Here is a 15,286-nt window from a genome sequence, read left to right as displayed (position 1 = left end):
TGTAAGGTTTCCAATGACTTCAGATCTTTTCTGTGTGATGTATGGGCGCGAGTGCAAGTACGGAGCTCCTTACTTCTCCGCCATCTTGCCCTCTCTCCCATGATCACTGTTTTTAAGTTCAAACCCCACATCGGGCTTTGGGCTGGCAGCTTAGAGCCTGGAGCCTGCTTCACAGTCTGTGTTGCCCTCCCTCTCTGTCCCTCCCCTGCTTGTGCTCTCTCTCATTCAAAAATAAACAAATAAACATTAAAAAAATAAAGTAAAATAAAACCATAAAGACTCCATTAAAATACTATTTGATTTAATGAATGAATTCAGTAATGTCGCAGGCTCCAAAATCAATATATAGAAATATGTCATGTTCCTTTATAGCAATAACAAGCTATCAGAAAAAGGAATTAAGAAACCAAACTTATTTACAAGTACATCCAAGAGAATAAAATATCTAGAAATAATATTTTTTTCTTTCCAAGATTTTATTTAAATTAGTTAAGTCACATATTTGTAGTACTGGTTTCAGGAACAGAATTTAGTGATTAATCACTTACATACAACACCCAGTGCTCATCACAACAAGTGCTCTTCTTAATGCCCAGCACCCATTTAGCCCACAGTCTCCCCCCCCACGACTTTCCCCCAGCAAATCTGTTTGTTCTCCATAGTTAAAAGTCTCTTACAGTTTGCATCCCTCTATGTTTTTATTTTATCTTATTTTTCCTTCTCGTCCCTTATATTTATCTGTTCTGCTTCTTAAATTACATGTATGAGGGGGCGTCTGGGTGGCTCAGTTACGCATATGGCTTCAGCTCAGGTTATGATCTCACAGTTGGTGGGTTCAAGCCCTGCATCAGGCTCCGTGCTGACAGCTTGGAGCCTGGAGCCTGATTCAGATTCTGTCTCTCCCTATCTCTCTCTGTCTCTGAAAAATGAATAAATGTTTAAAAAAATTTTTTTAAACTACACGTATGAGTGAAATCATAAGGTATTGTCTTTCTTGGACTGGCTTATTTCATTTAGCATAATACACTCTAATACATGTCATTACAAATGGCAAGATTTCATTGTTTTTGAAGGCTGAGTAATAATCCATTGTATAGGGGTGTCTGGACGGCTCAGTTGGTTAGGCATCTGACTTTGGCTCAGGTCATGATCTCACAGTTTATGAGTTCAAGCTCCGTGTCAGACTCTGCTGACTACTTGGAGCCTGGAGCCTGCTTAAGCTTCTGTGTCTCCCTGTTTGTCTGCTCCTCTCACGCTCTCCCTCTCTCTCAAGAATAAATAAACATTAAAATTTTTAAAATATTCCATTTTAAAAATATGCCATTTCTTCTTTATTCATTCATCAGTCAATGTACATTTAGGCTCTTTCTATAGTTTGGATATTGTTGATAGTGCTGCTATAAACATTTGCATGTGCCTCTTTGAATCAACATTCTTGTATCCCTTGGGTAAATACCTAGTAGTGCAATTGCTAGGTCATATGGTAGTTCTATCTTTAACTTTCTTATGAACCTCCACACTGTTTTCCAGAGTGGCTGCTCCAGTTTGTATTCCCACCAAAAGTGCAAGAGGGTTCCCCTTTCTCCACATCCTCACCAATATCTGTTTTTTCCTGAGTTGTTCATTTTAGCCATCCTGACAGATGTGGGGTGATATCTCATTGTGGGTTTAATTTGTATTTCCCTAATGACGAGTCATGTTGAACATCTTTTCATGTGTCTGTTAGCCATTTGTGTATCTTCTATGGAGAAGTATCTACTCATGTCTTCTGCCCATTTCTTAACTGGATTATTTGTTTTTGGGGGGTTGACTTTGATAAGCTCTTTATAGATTTTGGATAGTAACCCTTTATCTGATATGTCATTTGCAAATATCTTCTCCCATTCCATAGGCTGCCTTTTGGTTTTGTTGACTGTTTTCTTTGCTGTGCAGAAGTGTTGTTGTATCTTGATGAGGTCCCAATAGTTCACGTTTGCTTTTGTTTCCCTTGCTTCTGGAGATGTGTCTAGTAAGAAGTTTCTACAGCCGAGGTCAAAGAGGTTTCTGCCTGTGTTCTCCTCTAGGATTTTGGATGATTTCCTGTCTGATATTTAGGTCTTTCATCCCTCTTGAATTTATTTTTGCGTATGATATAAGAGAGTGGTCCACTTTCATTCTTCTGGATGTCACTGTCCAGTTTTCCCGACACTGTCTTTTTTCAATGGGATATTCTTTTCTGCTTTGTTGAAGATTAGGTGACCATATAGTTATGGGTTCATTCTGGGTGGTCCGTTCTGTACCATTAATGTATGTGTCTGTTTTTGTGCCAGTACCGTATTGTCTTGATGATTACAGATTTGTAATACTGCTTAAAGTCTGGAATTGTAATGCCTCTCACTTTGCTTTCCTTTTTCAACATCACTTTGGTTGTTCAGGATCTTTCCTGATTCCATACAAATATTAGAACTGTTCATTCTAGCTCTATGAAAAATGCTGGTGTTATTTTGATAGCGATTGCACTGAATTTGTAGACTGCTTTGGGTAGTATAGAAATTTTAATAGTATTTGTTCTTCCAATCCGTGAGCATGGAATGTTTTACTATTTCTTTATGTCTTCTTTCATAAGTGTTTTCAGAATACAGATTCTTTACCTCTTTGGTTAGGTTTATTCCTAGGTTTATTCTTATGGTTTCCGATACACTTGTAAATGGGATCAATTCTTTGATTTTTCTTTCTGCTGCTTCATTATTGGTATATAGAAATGCAACTGATTTCTGTATATTAATTTTACATCCTGTGACTTGACTGAATTCATGTATCCGTTCTAGCAATTTTTTGGTGGAGTTTTTTGTGTTTTCCACATATATCATGTCATCTGCAAACAGTGAAAGTTGGACTTCTTCCTAGAAAACTTGGATTCCTTTTATTTCTTTTTGTTGTCTGATTGCTGAGGCTAGGACTTCAAGTGCTATGTTAAACAACAGTGGTGAAAGTTGACATCCCTGTTGTGTTCCTGACCTTTGGGGAAAAGCTAGAGCTTTTAAGAATGATATTAGCTGGGGTTCTTTCATGTATGGCCTTTATGATGTTGAGGTATGTTCCTTATATCTCTACTTTCTTAAAGGTTTTTATCAAGAAAGGATGCTGTATTTTGTCAAATGCTTTTTCTCCATATATTGAGAGGATCTTATGGTTCATATCCTTTCTTTTCTTAATATGGAGTATCACGTTGATTAATTTGTGTATATTTAACCACCACTGCATCCCAAGAATAAATCCCACTTGATCATGATGAATACTTCTTTGAACATACCGTTGGATTCAGTTTGCTAGTATCTTATTGAGAATTTTTGCATCCATGTTCATCAGGGATACTGATCTGTAATTCTCCTTTTTAGTGGGGTCTTCCTGGTTTTGGAATCAAGGTAATGCTGGCCTCATAGAATGAGTTTGGAAGTTTTCCTTCCATTTCTATTTTTTGGTACAGTTTCAAAAGAATAGCTATTAGCTCTTCCTTAAATATTTGGGAATTCCTCCAGGAAATCATCCAGCCCTGGACTCTTATCTGTGGGGAGATATTTGATTACTGATTCAATTTCTTTACTGGTTATAGTTCTCTTCAAATTTTCTATTTCTTCCTGTTTCAGTTTAGGTTTTTTATGTTCCTAGGAATTTATCCATTTCTTCCAGATTTCCCATAGAAATAAATTTAATCAAGGAACTGAAATAGCTATACTTTGAAAACTAGAAGACACTGATGAAAGAAATTGAAGATGACACAAATAAATGCAAGGATATACTATGCTTATGGATTATAAGAATTACTATTGTTAAGATCCATTCTACCCAAAGTAATCTACAAATTCATTATAATCCCTATCAAAATACCTGTAGCATTTTTCACAGAACTAGAACATATAATCCTAAAATTTCTATGGAGCCCAAACAACTCTGTATAACCAAAACAATCCTGTTTTTGAAAAGCAAAGTTGGAGGTATCATGCTCCAGTATTTCAAAGTATGCTACAAAGCTACACTGATCAAAACAGACACACAGATCAAAAAAATAGAATAGACAGCCCAGAAGTAAACCCACTTATATGGCTAAGTAATCTATGATAATGGATAAGAATATACAATGAAAAGACAGTCTCTTCAATAAATAATGTTGTTAACACTGAACAGCTACATGCAAAAGAACAAAACTGGTCACTTTTTTATACCATAAACAAAAATATATTCAAAATGTATTATTGACTTAAGTGAAACCTGAAAACTTAGAATTGCTACATGAAAATACAGGTAGTAAGCTCTTGAACATTGGTTTTAGCAATATATTTTTAGATCTGTCTCCTCAGGCAGTAACAACAAAAGCAAAAATAAACAAATGGGTCTACCTCAAACTAAAAAACACTTTTGCACAGCACAGGAAATCATCAACAACATGAAAAAACAGCCTAATGAATCAGCAAAGGAAATGATCAACAAAATGAAAAAACAGCCTAAGAAAGGGAGAGATTATTTGCAAATGACATATCAGAGAAGAGGTTAACATCAAAAAATATATAAAGAACTCATACAACTCAATATAAAAAAAAGTCCAATTAAAGTATGGGCAGAGTATCTGGATATATGTTTTCCCAAAGAAGACACACAGATGGCCAATAGATACATGAAAGGATTCTCAACAGCACTTATCATCAGAGAAATACAAATTAAAAGCACAATGACATATCACCTCACACCTGTCAGAATGGCTAGTATCAAAAAGATAAGGAATAGTAAGTATCGGTGAGGATGTGGAGAAAAGGCAACCCTTGTGTATTATTAGGAGGAATGTAAACTAGTATAATTGCTACAGAAAATAATTCCTCAAAAAATTAAAAATGGAACTACTATACAATCCAGCAATTCTACTCTTGGTATTTTTCAAAGAAAATTAAAACACTAATTCAAAGTTGTATGCACTTCTCTGTTCAATGCAGCTTATTTACAATAGCCAAGATATGTAAGCAACCTAAATGTCCATCTATCTAGATGTATATGTATATGTGCGCGCACACACACACACACACACGCACACAATGGATTATTATTTAGCTATGAAAAAGAATGCAATCTTGCCATTTTCAAAAACATGGATGGACGTAGCAGATATTATGCTATGTGAAATAAGTCAGGCAGAGAAAGGCAAATAGCGTATGATTTTACTTATATGTGGAATCTACTGCAAAACAAATGAAAAACAAAACAAGGCATAAACTGACTCACAGATACAAAGAATAAATTAATGGTTGCCAAAGAAGAGGAGTGCAGGGAGATGGACAAAATAGGTGAAGGGGATTAAGAGGTACAGTCTTCTAGTTATAAAATAAATAAGACACAGAGATGAAATGTACAGCATAGGGAACATAGTCAATGATATTGTAACAATTTGTATGGGGACTGATGATAACACTTATTGTGGTGAACTTTTCATGATGTATATAAATATTGCATCACTATGTGTACAACAGAAATTAATACAACATTGTATGTCAATTATTCTTCAATTAAATTGAAGAATAAAATTAAAAATTCTTCAATTAAATTAAAAGAATGAAATTTTGCTGTTCGTGATAACATGGATGGATCTTGAGGGAATTACACTAAGTGAAGTAAGTCAGGGAAAGATAATACCATATGGTTTCACCTACATGTGAAATCTAAAAAACAAATGAACAAATGAACAAATGAAACAAAAACAAAACCACTTCTTCAGAGAAGAGAAGTGGTTGCCAGAGGAGAACTAAGGAGTAGATGAAACGGGTAAAGGGAGTGAGGTAAACACTTCAAGTTATAAAATAAATAAGACATGGTGCCTACAATAGCACAGGGTTAATAATATCATAAAGCACACTTGAAAGCTGCCAAGAGAATAAATCCTGAAAGTTAACTTCGTATGGTGATGAATGGTAACTAGACTGATTGTGGTCATCATTCTGCAACATATGCAAACATCAAATCATTATTCTGTGCACCTGAAAGTAATATAATGTTATATGTCAATTATTCCTCAATAAAATTTAAAAAATAAAGGAAAGGAAGAGCTTTGTGAAGTATGAAAATGAATTCATTTAGGGCTATATAAACTTTGATTTAATTATGGATCTTCCAAGTGGGTACTTTAGTCCCTGAAGTCTGAGTTAGAGAGATAGGTCTTGCTATGGCTTGAGATTAGATTAGGGATGAATCAGCCATAATGAGTTCAAGTAGATGATATGATATGTAGAATAAGATTGGCTCTGGAGTCAGACAAACATGAGTTTGAGTTCTACTTCTGTCACTTACCAGCAGTGTGATGTTGAGCAAATGACTTTATTCCTCTGATCTTCAGTTTCTACACTTATAGAATGGATAAAACTGCTACCTCACAGAATTACTGAAAGACTAATTATATGGAATGTTTACTTTTTTGTTAAATTTTTATATGCATTATCACATTTAATCATCATAACTACATATAGGTATTATGGGTACATATTAATATGTATATAAATATACAGAACTATACAGAAATAGGCAGATGAATTGCCTTTCTTTCAATTTTTTAAAATGTTTTTTATTTATTTTTGAGAGTCAGAGAGAGACAGCATGAGCAGGGGAGGGTCAGAGGAAGAGGGAGATACAGAATCCAAAGACAGGCTCCAGGCTCTGAGCTAGCTGTCAGCACAGAGCCCGACGTGGGGCTGGAACCCACGAACTGTGAGATCATGACCTGAGCCGACGGCGCCCCAGAGGAATTGCCTTGTAATAGCATCACTGAATTCTCACAGAAATGGATTTGGAGTGCCCACTACAAGGCCATTCAAGAGGGCTCCTCCCAGAAGTGCCAGGAATTCAAGAGAGCACTCCTAATCTATTCTTCTATTTGTAGTTGGCTTCCCAAATTCCTTGTGAGTGGTAAAACTTTAGCCCTCAAGGTGAGGATATTTTCAGATCCTCTCAAAAGTCTGCCAAGATCCATGCAACCGGTTCTTCTGCATTCTCTCAGATAAAATAGGTCCTAAATATTTATTTTAAAAGTCGAGACTGCTGCTTATAGAAGTTTCTCAGAGGTGTGTGTTTATGTTTGTGTTGTGTGTATAATTTGTTTTGAGTTGAATGTATATGCAATACAACAGTACCAAGTGGTGTGGGAAATGGAAGAAAGTTGCTTTATACAGAGAATAAACAGCAAAAAGGAGAAACAAAATTAGGACAAAGATATGGCTTTAGAATAAATATGGTCCCAAAACTACTGGGTTAAGGATAAACTAGACCTTTTGTTTAGATTCTCCAGTTTGACAAAATCTGAAACCATGGGCAGAATAGATTATTCATACCATTTTTTCATGCAAAGAATGTAGTCAGAATGTTATTTAGAAAAATCATAGATATATTGACCAGGTGACTATTCAAAATCTACACAAGAAAATTTACACACAATATATTTAACATAGGCTTTACCTTGGTCATTATTCTCTGGTATCTTCTGCGTTCAAGCCACCCTCTGACATAGGCCTGCATGATGGTGATCATTTTCACTATTTTTTTGGTATTTATCAATTTGGTTTTTTCCCGGAACACTTGGAAGATTTCTATGTGTGGTCCAATTCTTTTAACTTTATTGTCAAGTTTGCCACTTTTAGTTTGAATATATTTTAGCCTAAAAATAAAATATAAAACTTTCTTAGTGTAGTTAATAAGAAAAATAATCACTTCTGAAAAGTCTTAAATTCATTTCAGTGATAAATATATTAAAATAGGAAATGTATTATTATATATACATAGACTTCATGTACATCACCTGGACATGTCAATAGGGCTGTCCAAATAAGTTTGAATATGCCAGAATCAATGTAACATGTATAAACTTGACCTTCTAAAGAAAGAAAATCCAAAAGAAAGAACATTTGTCAAACCTTATCCATAATTATTGCAAAGAGAGTTCTAACATTTAAGGAACAAAATATTTTCATATGACAGAGTTAGTCATATAGTTATTGAAAATAAAGACTACTTCAAAATTATATGATGCTGATACTCTGCTTATGAAGCACCACCTGAAAAGTGATTTTATTTTCCAAATACTCTCTATCAAAAGGCATGCTAGTGTACTGGTAAGGTTATGGACTATGGGATCACAGAAGCAAGTGACCATAATGGAAACCATTACAAGCCCTGACATACTGATGTGGATGGCCCTTGCAGTGATGAACATTTTTGAGAAAACTGCAGGCTTTCTACCATGGACACACTGTAATCTTGGTAATCTCGTGTCTGCTTTTTTCATTTATATATGTTGTATTCTTTATATGGCAGATTTTTTTCAAAGTCTTCCAAAGTTCAAAGAATAGTTTCCCTGTAATTTTTAGCATATAAAAATCTTTTTTTTTCTTCTTCATTGCTTTGGTTTCTGCATGTTTCACAGCTTAAATTCCAATGAGTTGCCCAGATTGATTCACACCCCAGATAGAACTGAGTCTTTCCATAAAAAGTGTACTGGATAGAGATCTCTGGATCCTAGACCCAACTTTCTTGATTCCTAAAGTGAATATCATGACTCTGTTTCTGCATTTTCATTCCTCTGAGTTTATTTTGATGTCTGCATTATGCTGAGTCATGAGGAGTCCTGTTCTGTTTTGTACAATGGACATTATTGTTCTTCCCTTGGTAGATGAAATGCTGGGAGTCTGATTTTGATTATTTCATGCAGTCATCTAGTCTCTGTTGGGTGGTAGATGGTAGATGACAGCTCAGTCTTTTTCATTTCTTTTTTTCTGTTAGTCTTAAAGTTTATGATATGCCTTGTATTACATGCAGTTTGAACACAAGTATAGCTAAAAACATTTAGGACATAATTTTGTGCCAACTAGAATGGAGATCAGCTCCCTATCAAGAGAGCTTCATAACAAGTATCCCTTAGAGATCTTCTTTGAATCCATGACATTTCTATTCCCAAGAAGCCACAACTGACAAGTGAAATTTGCTCAGACACAGAAAATTGTGTTCCATATTTATGCTTTCCCTATGCTAAGGCTGTTCATTCTCTTTGTGCTTGTGTGTATAAATGGAAAAAAGTCTTTACTCTCCTTGCAAAAGGAAAGAAGTTAGCTTTGTACACTGTTCTTGTAACTGGAGCTCTTTTGTATCTATGGCTGGTTCTTTCTCTCATTCTCTCTCTTGAGAAAGCTTTTTTTAGATTAATGAGTCAAAACTAAATCATTTTGTGTTCTAAAGAAATATCTTTTTTAGACAAAACTACACAAAAAGGCAACGAAAAGGAAGTATATCTTTCAAGTTTTTTGGTTTAAATTAACATTGAATATCTTGGAAAAGAGAGCTCTACCTTCTAAGAGGATTTTTGCTTGGTTAATATAACAATTTTGATGAATGCGCCTCAATGTATGGAAAAACCTGGTGATGTATATGAAATGTTAATGATTACTTCTGGCTTATCCAGAGTTTTAAGATCTACTGTGAAATCTAAAGAATTCTGAGTTCCTAACTTTTCTCCTTTCTGTCAGAAGAAATAAAGAGGTGTCACAGAAATACCCAAGTGAGCCAAGTGTATACCCTAAATTCCATGTTCTATCAAGAAGACATAAATAAATCTTACAGGGGTATGTATGATTGTAAAATGATGTGTGATGTGTATTCTTGAAGTATAAGCACTCTGCTGGTCTCTAAAGTTGTCTTTAATGTCACAGAGTTCTTAGTCACCTACTGAGAAGTGTGTGTGTGTGTGTGTGTGTGTGTCTAAGAGAGAAAGAGAGATTTGAAATTGAAATTAGTTATTTTGGTTAAAAGCTATAGTTAAAATGAGTGACTAGAACTATATTAAATAAAAGAGTTATGAAGAAATGCAAACATGTTTATAAAATGATGGATGTGCTTTGTCTGTTTTTATCAACTTAAAAAGAAAAAGTTTTATCTTAGGCCTTAGACATATGGACTTTGATCAGTAGTACATCTTTAAATGACTGGAATGCTAAAAATCATAGAAAGGGAAATCTGAAGCTGAAGAATAATTTATAGGAGGTTTGATGTAAAATGAATTATAGTAAAAATAATGAATTTGAAAAGCTATAAAATACAGCAAAATTTTACTAAGTCAATTTTGATGAGCTTAATCATAAAATAGAGAAATGAAATTATAATCAAATCCTTGACTATAAAATGTTATTTAAGTGGTATACAAAAAGAATAAGATTAGAATTTGATTTACTTTCTGTTGCATTGACAGAGTTTTGAATCCAGTCTGGACTTTTCTTAATTTAACAAAGGAAAAACCATTTAATGCCATCAACATAGATTGCCTAGAAAACAAAAGTTACTTATATCACAAAAATACTCTATTGTAATTATCTTTTTTTTCTCTGTGAACTACTTCTTGCAAAATCTGGTATTTCTATTATTTAATGTTGCTGTAGCTGTGTTATTTTTTTTTTTTTTACTCTAAAGGAACCAATGACTTTTGCTCATATTTTGGCTCCTCTAACAATTCTTTGCAATATTGTTTTCTCCAAGTTCAAACTCCAAACATAAAAATAAACTATTATATTTTAAGTTATCTTCTGGGTGTCTCAGATGGCTGAAAGACCACACCAAAGATATTCTTCTTCACTATATAAAAGGAGGGATTCTAGAAATACTAAAGTATGTTTGGCATAGTTACATAAATGACTTTTTGTATATTGGCCCCTGTATTGTTCTTATATCAGGGTAGGACCATTAGCTCAAAAGCCTTCTGGCATAAAACTCAAAATCCTTAGATATCCCAGTGTTTTAAATATTGGCCCCCAAAGAGTATATTTTCAGCCATTCAGAGCCTGCCTACATATTTTGGAGATATTAGCAGGTTCAATCAAGACCACTGCACAATAGTGAATATCAACATGGGAATATTGCAATAAAATGAGTCAAATGAATTTGTTGGTTTCCAAGTGCATATAAAAATTATAATTACACTATACCAAGTGTGCCATAATGTTATGTCTAAGAAAACAATGTGCATACCTTTATATATATATATATATATATATTATAAAATATATATATAAATATATATATATATTATTGCTGTGAGTCTGGTTGGCTTAGTTGGTTAAGTGTCTGAATCTTGATTTCAGCTCAGGTCATGAACTCATTGTGAGATTGAACCCCACTTTGGATTCGTTACTGAGCATGGAGCCTGCAAGCCATGCTCACTTGTTAGTTTCTTCTCTCTCTCTCTCTCTCTCTCTCTCAATCTCTCTCTCTCTCACTTTGCTTAAGGCTGAAGTGGCTAAGGCAATTTCTTAAAACAAGACAATGATAAAGTTTTTCACACCGATTGACTTTTCTTTCCATGAATGATTTCTCTATAGCATGTGATGCTGTTAAATAGCATTTTACCCATAGGAGAACTTCTTTCAAAATTGGAGTCAGTTTTCTCAAACTCGGCTGCTGCTTTATCAATTAGGTTCATTTAATATTCTAAATTATTTGATGTCATTTCAACAATCTTCACAATATCTCCAATAGAAGTAGATTCTACTTCAAGGAACCACTTTCTGGGGCACCAGGTAGCTTAGCTGATAGAGTATCTGACTCTTGACTTCCACTCAGGTCATGATCCCAGAGCCATGGGACTAAGTCCCATATTGGGCTCTGCACTGACAGAGCAGAGCCTGCTTGGTATTCTCTCTCTCTTTCCCTCTGCCCCTCTACCCTGCTTGCTTGCTCTCTCTTTCTCTCTCTCTCTCTCTCAAATAAAATTTGGATTTATTTAAATAAAAAAAACCCACTTTCTTTGCATATCCTAATGAGCAACTCTTCATCTGTTCAAGTTTTATTCTGAGATCACAGCAATTCAGTCACATCTTCAGGCTCCACTTCTAATTCTAGTTCTCTTGCTGTTTCCACCACATCTGCAATTCTTCCTCCTCTGAAGTCTTGGATTTCTAACGTCTTGCATGAGGGTTTGAATAAACTTCTTCTAAATCCATTTATGTCACTATTTTGACTTCTTCCCATGAATCACAAATATGGTTAATGGGACCTAGAATGGTGAATCCTTTCCTGAAAGTTTTCAATTGACTTTACCCAGATCCATAAGAGGAATCACTATCTACAGCAACATTAGCCTTACAGAATGTAATTCTTACATAAGAACACTTACGAGTCTAAATCATTCCTTGACCCATAGGCTGCAGAAGAGATACCATGGTAGCAGGCATGAAAACAACATTCACCTCACTGATCTCTACCTCTATTAGGGCTTTTGGGAGACCAGGTACATTGTCAGTGAACAGGAATATTTTGGAAGAAATCTTTAATTCTGAGCAGTAGGTCTCAACTCTGGGCTTAAAATATTTAGTAAACATGTTATAAACATATGCTCTGTTAGTCAAGATTTATTGTTTCATTTACAGAGCACAGGCAGAGTAGATTTAACATAATTACTAAGGTCCTAAGATTTTTGGAATGGTAAACAATCATTGGCTTCAACTTAAACTCACCAGCTGCATTCACCCCTAACAAGAGAGTTAGCATGTCCTTTGAAGTTTTGAAGTCAGGCATTAACTTCTCCTCTCTAGCTATGAAAGTCCTAGATGGTATCTTCTTCCATACAAGGCTGCTTCATTTACAATGAAAATCTGTTGTTTTAATGGTGTAGCCACCTTCATGAATTATCTAACCTGGATCTTCTGGATAATTTACTGCAGCTTCTCCATCAGCACTTGCTGCTTCACCTTGTACTTTGATGTCATAGAGATAGCTTCTTTCCTTAAACCTCATGAACCAACCTCTGCTGGCTTCCAACTTTTCTTCTGCAGCTTCCTTACCTCTCTTAGCCCTCACAGAATTGAGGAGAGTTAGGACCTTACTTTTGATTAGGCTTTGGCTTAAGGGAATGCTGTAGCTGGTTTAATCTTATACTCAGACCACTCAAGCTTTCTCCCTCTCAGCAATAAGACTGTTTCACTTTCTTATCATTCATGTGTTCACTGGAGTAGCACTTCTCATCTCCTTTAAGAACATTTCCTTTTCACTCACAACTTGGCTAACTGTTTGGCACAAGAGACCGAGCTTTCAGCTTACCTGGGCTTTTGATATGCCTTCCTCACTAAGCTTAATCATTTCTAGCTTTTGACTTAAAGTGAGGGATGTGCAATACTTCCTTTCACTTGAGCACTTAGAGGGCACTGCAGGCTTATTAACTGATCTAATTTCAATATTGCTATGTCTCTGGGAATAGGCAGGTCTGAGGAGAGGAGACAGAGGGGGGAACAGCCAGTTGGTGGAGCAGTAAGAACATAACATTTACAGATTATGGGTGGGTTCTGTGGCACCCCAAAACAATTACAACAGGAACAACAAAAATCACTGATCACAGAACCATAACAAATATAATGATGAAAAAGTTGGAAATATTGAAAAATTTACCAAAATATGACACAGACACATGAAGTGAGAAAATGCTGTTGGAAAAATGTTGCCAATAGATTTGCTCAACACAGGGTTGCCACAAACCTTCAATTTGGAAAAAAAAATCCTACTGTGAAATGCAATAAAGTGAGGCACAGTAAAACAAAGTATTCATATCATTCCCTCTAGACTAATCTCTAAATTAAACAGAAGTTAGAAAAGCTATATTTATAAAAATATCAATCATAGTTTTGTTTATGATGGGAGAAATCCAGAAACAAATATCTAAGTAAATTGTATTATATCTAATCAATAAATTATGAGGTCATAAAAGTGACATTTATGAAGACTATGTAAAAACTTAAGAAAGTGCTTATGGTTCCAAAAAAAGGATATTAAGAGAATGAAGACATTAAATTATACATTATATATTATATACATTACATTATAGGACTGCAACATTATTTTTTAAATGATGTATATAAATAAGTCCAGAAAGAAACATGCTAAATATTATTAGTGACTGTATTAATGCAGTGGTTCTGAATCAAGTGAGGCATCTAAGAAATATTTTTCAAGAACTTCTGCTCAGGGCCTCTCCTCATAGATTCTGATGCATTAACTCCTCCAATAAAATGGAAATCCATGTGGACCTTGAGGGTGTTATGCCGAGCGAAATAAGTCAGGCAGAGAAGGACAAATATCATATGTTTGCATGTATAGGAGGATTAGGAGGATCTTAATTGAGGAACGAGGGGGAGAAGAAGGGGGAAAAGGTGGGGGAAAGGGAGAGAGGCAAACCATGAGAGACTCTTGAATGCTGACAAAAACTTAGGACTGATGGATGTGGGGGGGAGGGGGGATGGGCATAGAGGAGGGCACTTGTGGGGATGAGCACTGGGTGTTATGTGGAAACTAATTTGATAATAAACTATCTGTAAAAAATATATATATATATATAAAATAAACAAACATTTTTAAATAAAAAAATGGAAATCCATGATTAAACAGTACATTGTAAAGAAAGTCTTAGTTTTATTTTTTTAAAATTTATTTCTAGGAGAGAGAGAGAGAGACAGCGTGAGCAGGGGAGGGTCAGAGAGAGAGGGAGTCACAGACTGAAACAGGCTCCAGGCTCTGAGCTGGCAGTCAGCACAGAGCCCGACGCGCGGCTCAAACCCACGAACCACTGGATCATGACCTAAGCGAAAGTCGGACGCTTAACCGACTAAGCCACCCAGGCGCCCCAGAAAGTTTTAAAGAGAAATGGCTACAGTTGGCCATTGAACAACATGGGTTTGAACTGTGCAGGTCTACTTACGTGTGATTTTTTTTGATATAGTACAGATATTTTGATATTGTATTATATTTGCTTAGTAACATCTTTTCCAGCTTACTTTATTATAAGAATATAGTATATGATACATATAACAGACAAAATATGTGTCAATTGACATTTAATTACCAGTAAGGCTCTGGTCAACAGAAAATTAGTAGTTAAGTTTTGAGGAAGTCAAAAAGTTATATGCACAATTTTTATGGTGTGGGGAAGTTGGCATCCTTAATCTCCATGTTGTCCAATGATCAGCTGTATTTGTTTCTTATTCTCTATTCTGTTTAGATTTTATGAAGTAGACTAATATGCATTGTACAACAAAAAAGAAATATATAATAATTAAATCCATTAATAGCAGTACTAGCAGTGGCAATATTTTATTAAACATTTATTTCATGTATACTTTTTCCTTTAATCCTCAAAATAATTTTATTGGATGGGTGCCTGAGTGACTCAGTTGAGTGTGCAATTTGATTTCAGTGCAGGTCATGATCCCAATGTCATGGGGTCCAGCCCTACATCCACCTCCACTGAGTG

The 15,286-nt window shown here is 35.1% G+C and overlaps 1 protein-coding gene across 1 annotated transcript in view; it reads right to left on the bottom strand.

Moving 5' to 3' along the window:
• Window positions 1–7,467: 7,467 nt before the first annotated feature.
• Window positions 7,468–15,286, bottom strand: part of IQCM (IQ motif containing M) — a gene marked incomplete at its 3' end in the record, with an annotated part of 223,658 nt that continues 215,839 nt past the window's right edge. The window contains exon 9 of the mRNA XM_039223934.1: window positions 7,468–7,666. Coding sequence (XP_039079865.1) covers window positions 7,468–7,666 — 199 coding nt within the window. The remainder of the gene's footprint in view (window positions 7,667–15,286) is intronic.

Source organism: Hyaena hyaena, unplaced genomic scaffold, assembly GCF_003009895.1.
Source record: "Hyaena hyaena isolate Hyena2069 unplaced genomic scaffold, ASM300989v1 scaffold_1511, whole genome shotgun sequence".
In the NCBI taxonomy this organism is placed as follows: Eukaryota; Metazoa; Chordata; class Mammalia; order Carnivora; family Hyaenidae; genus Hyaena; species Hyaena hyaena.
This window is presented reverse-complemented; position numbering and strand designations above follow the sequence as displayed.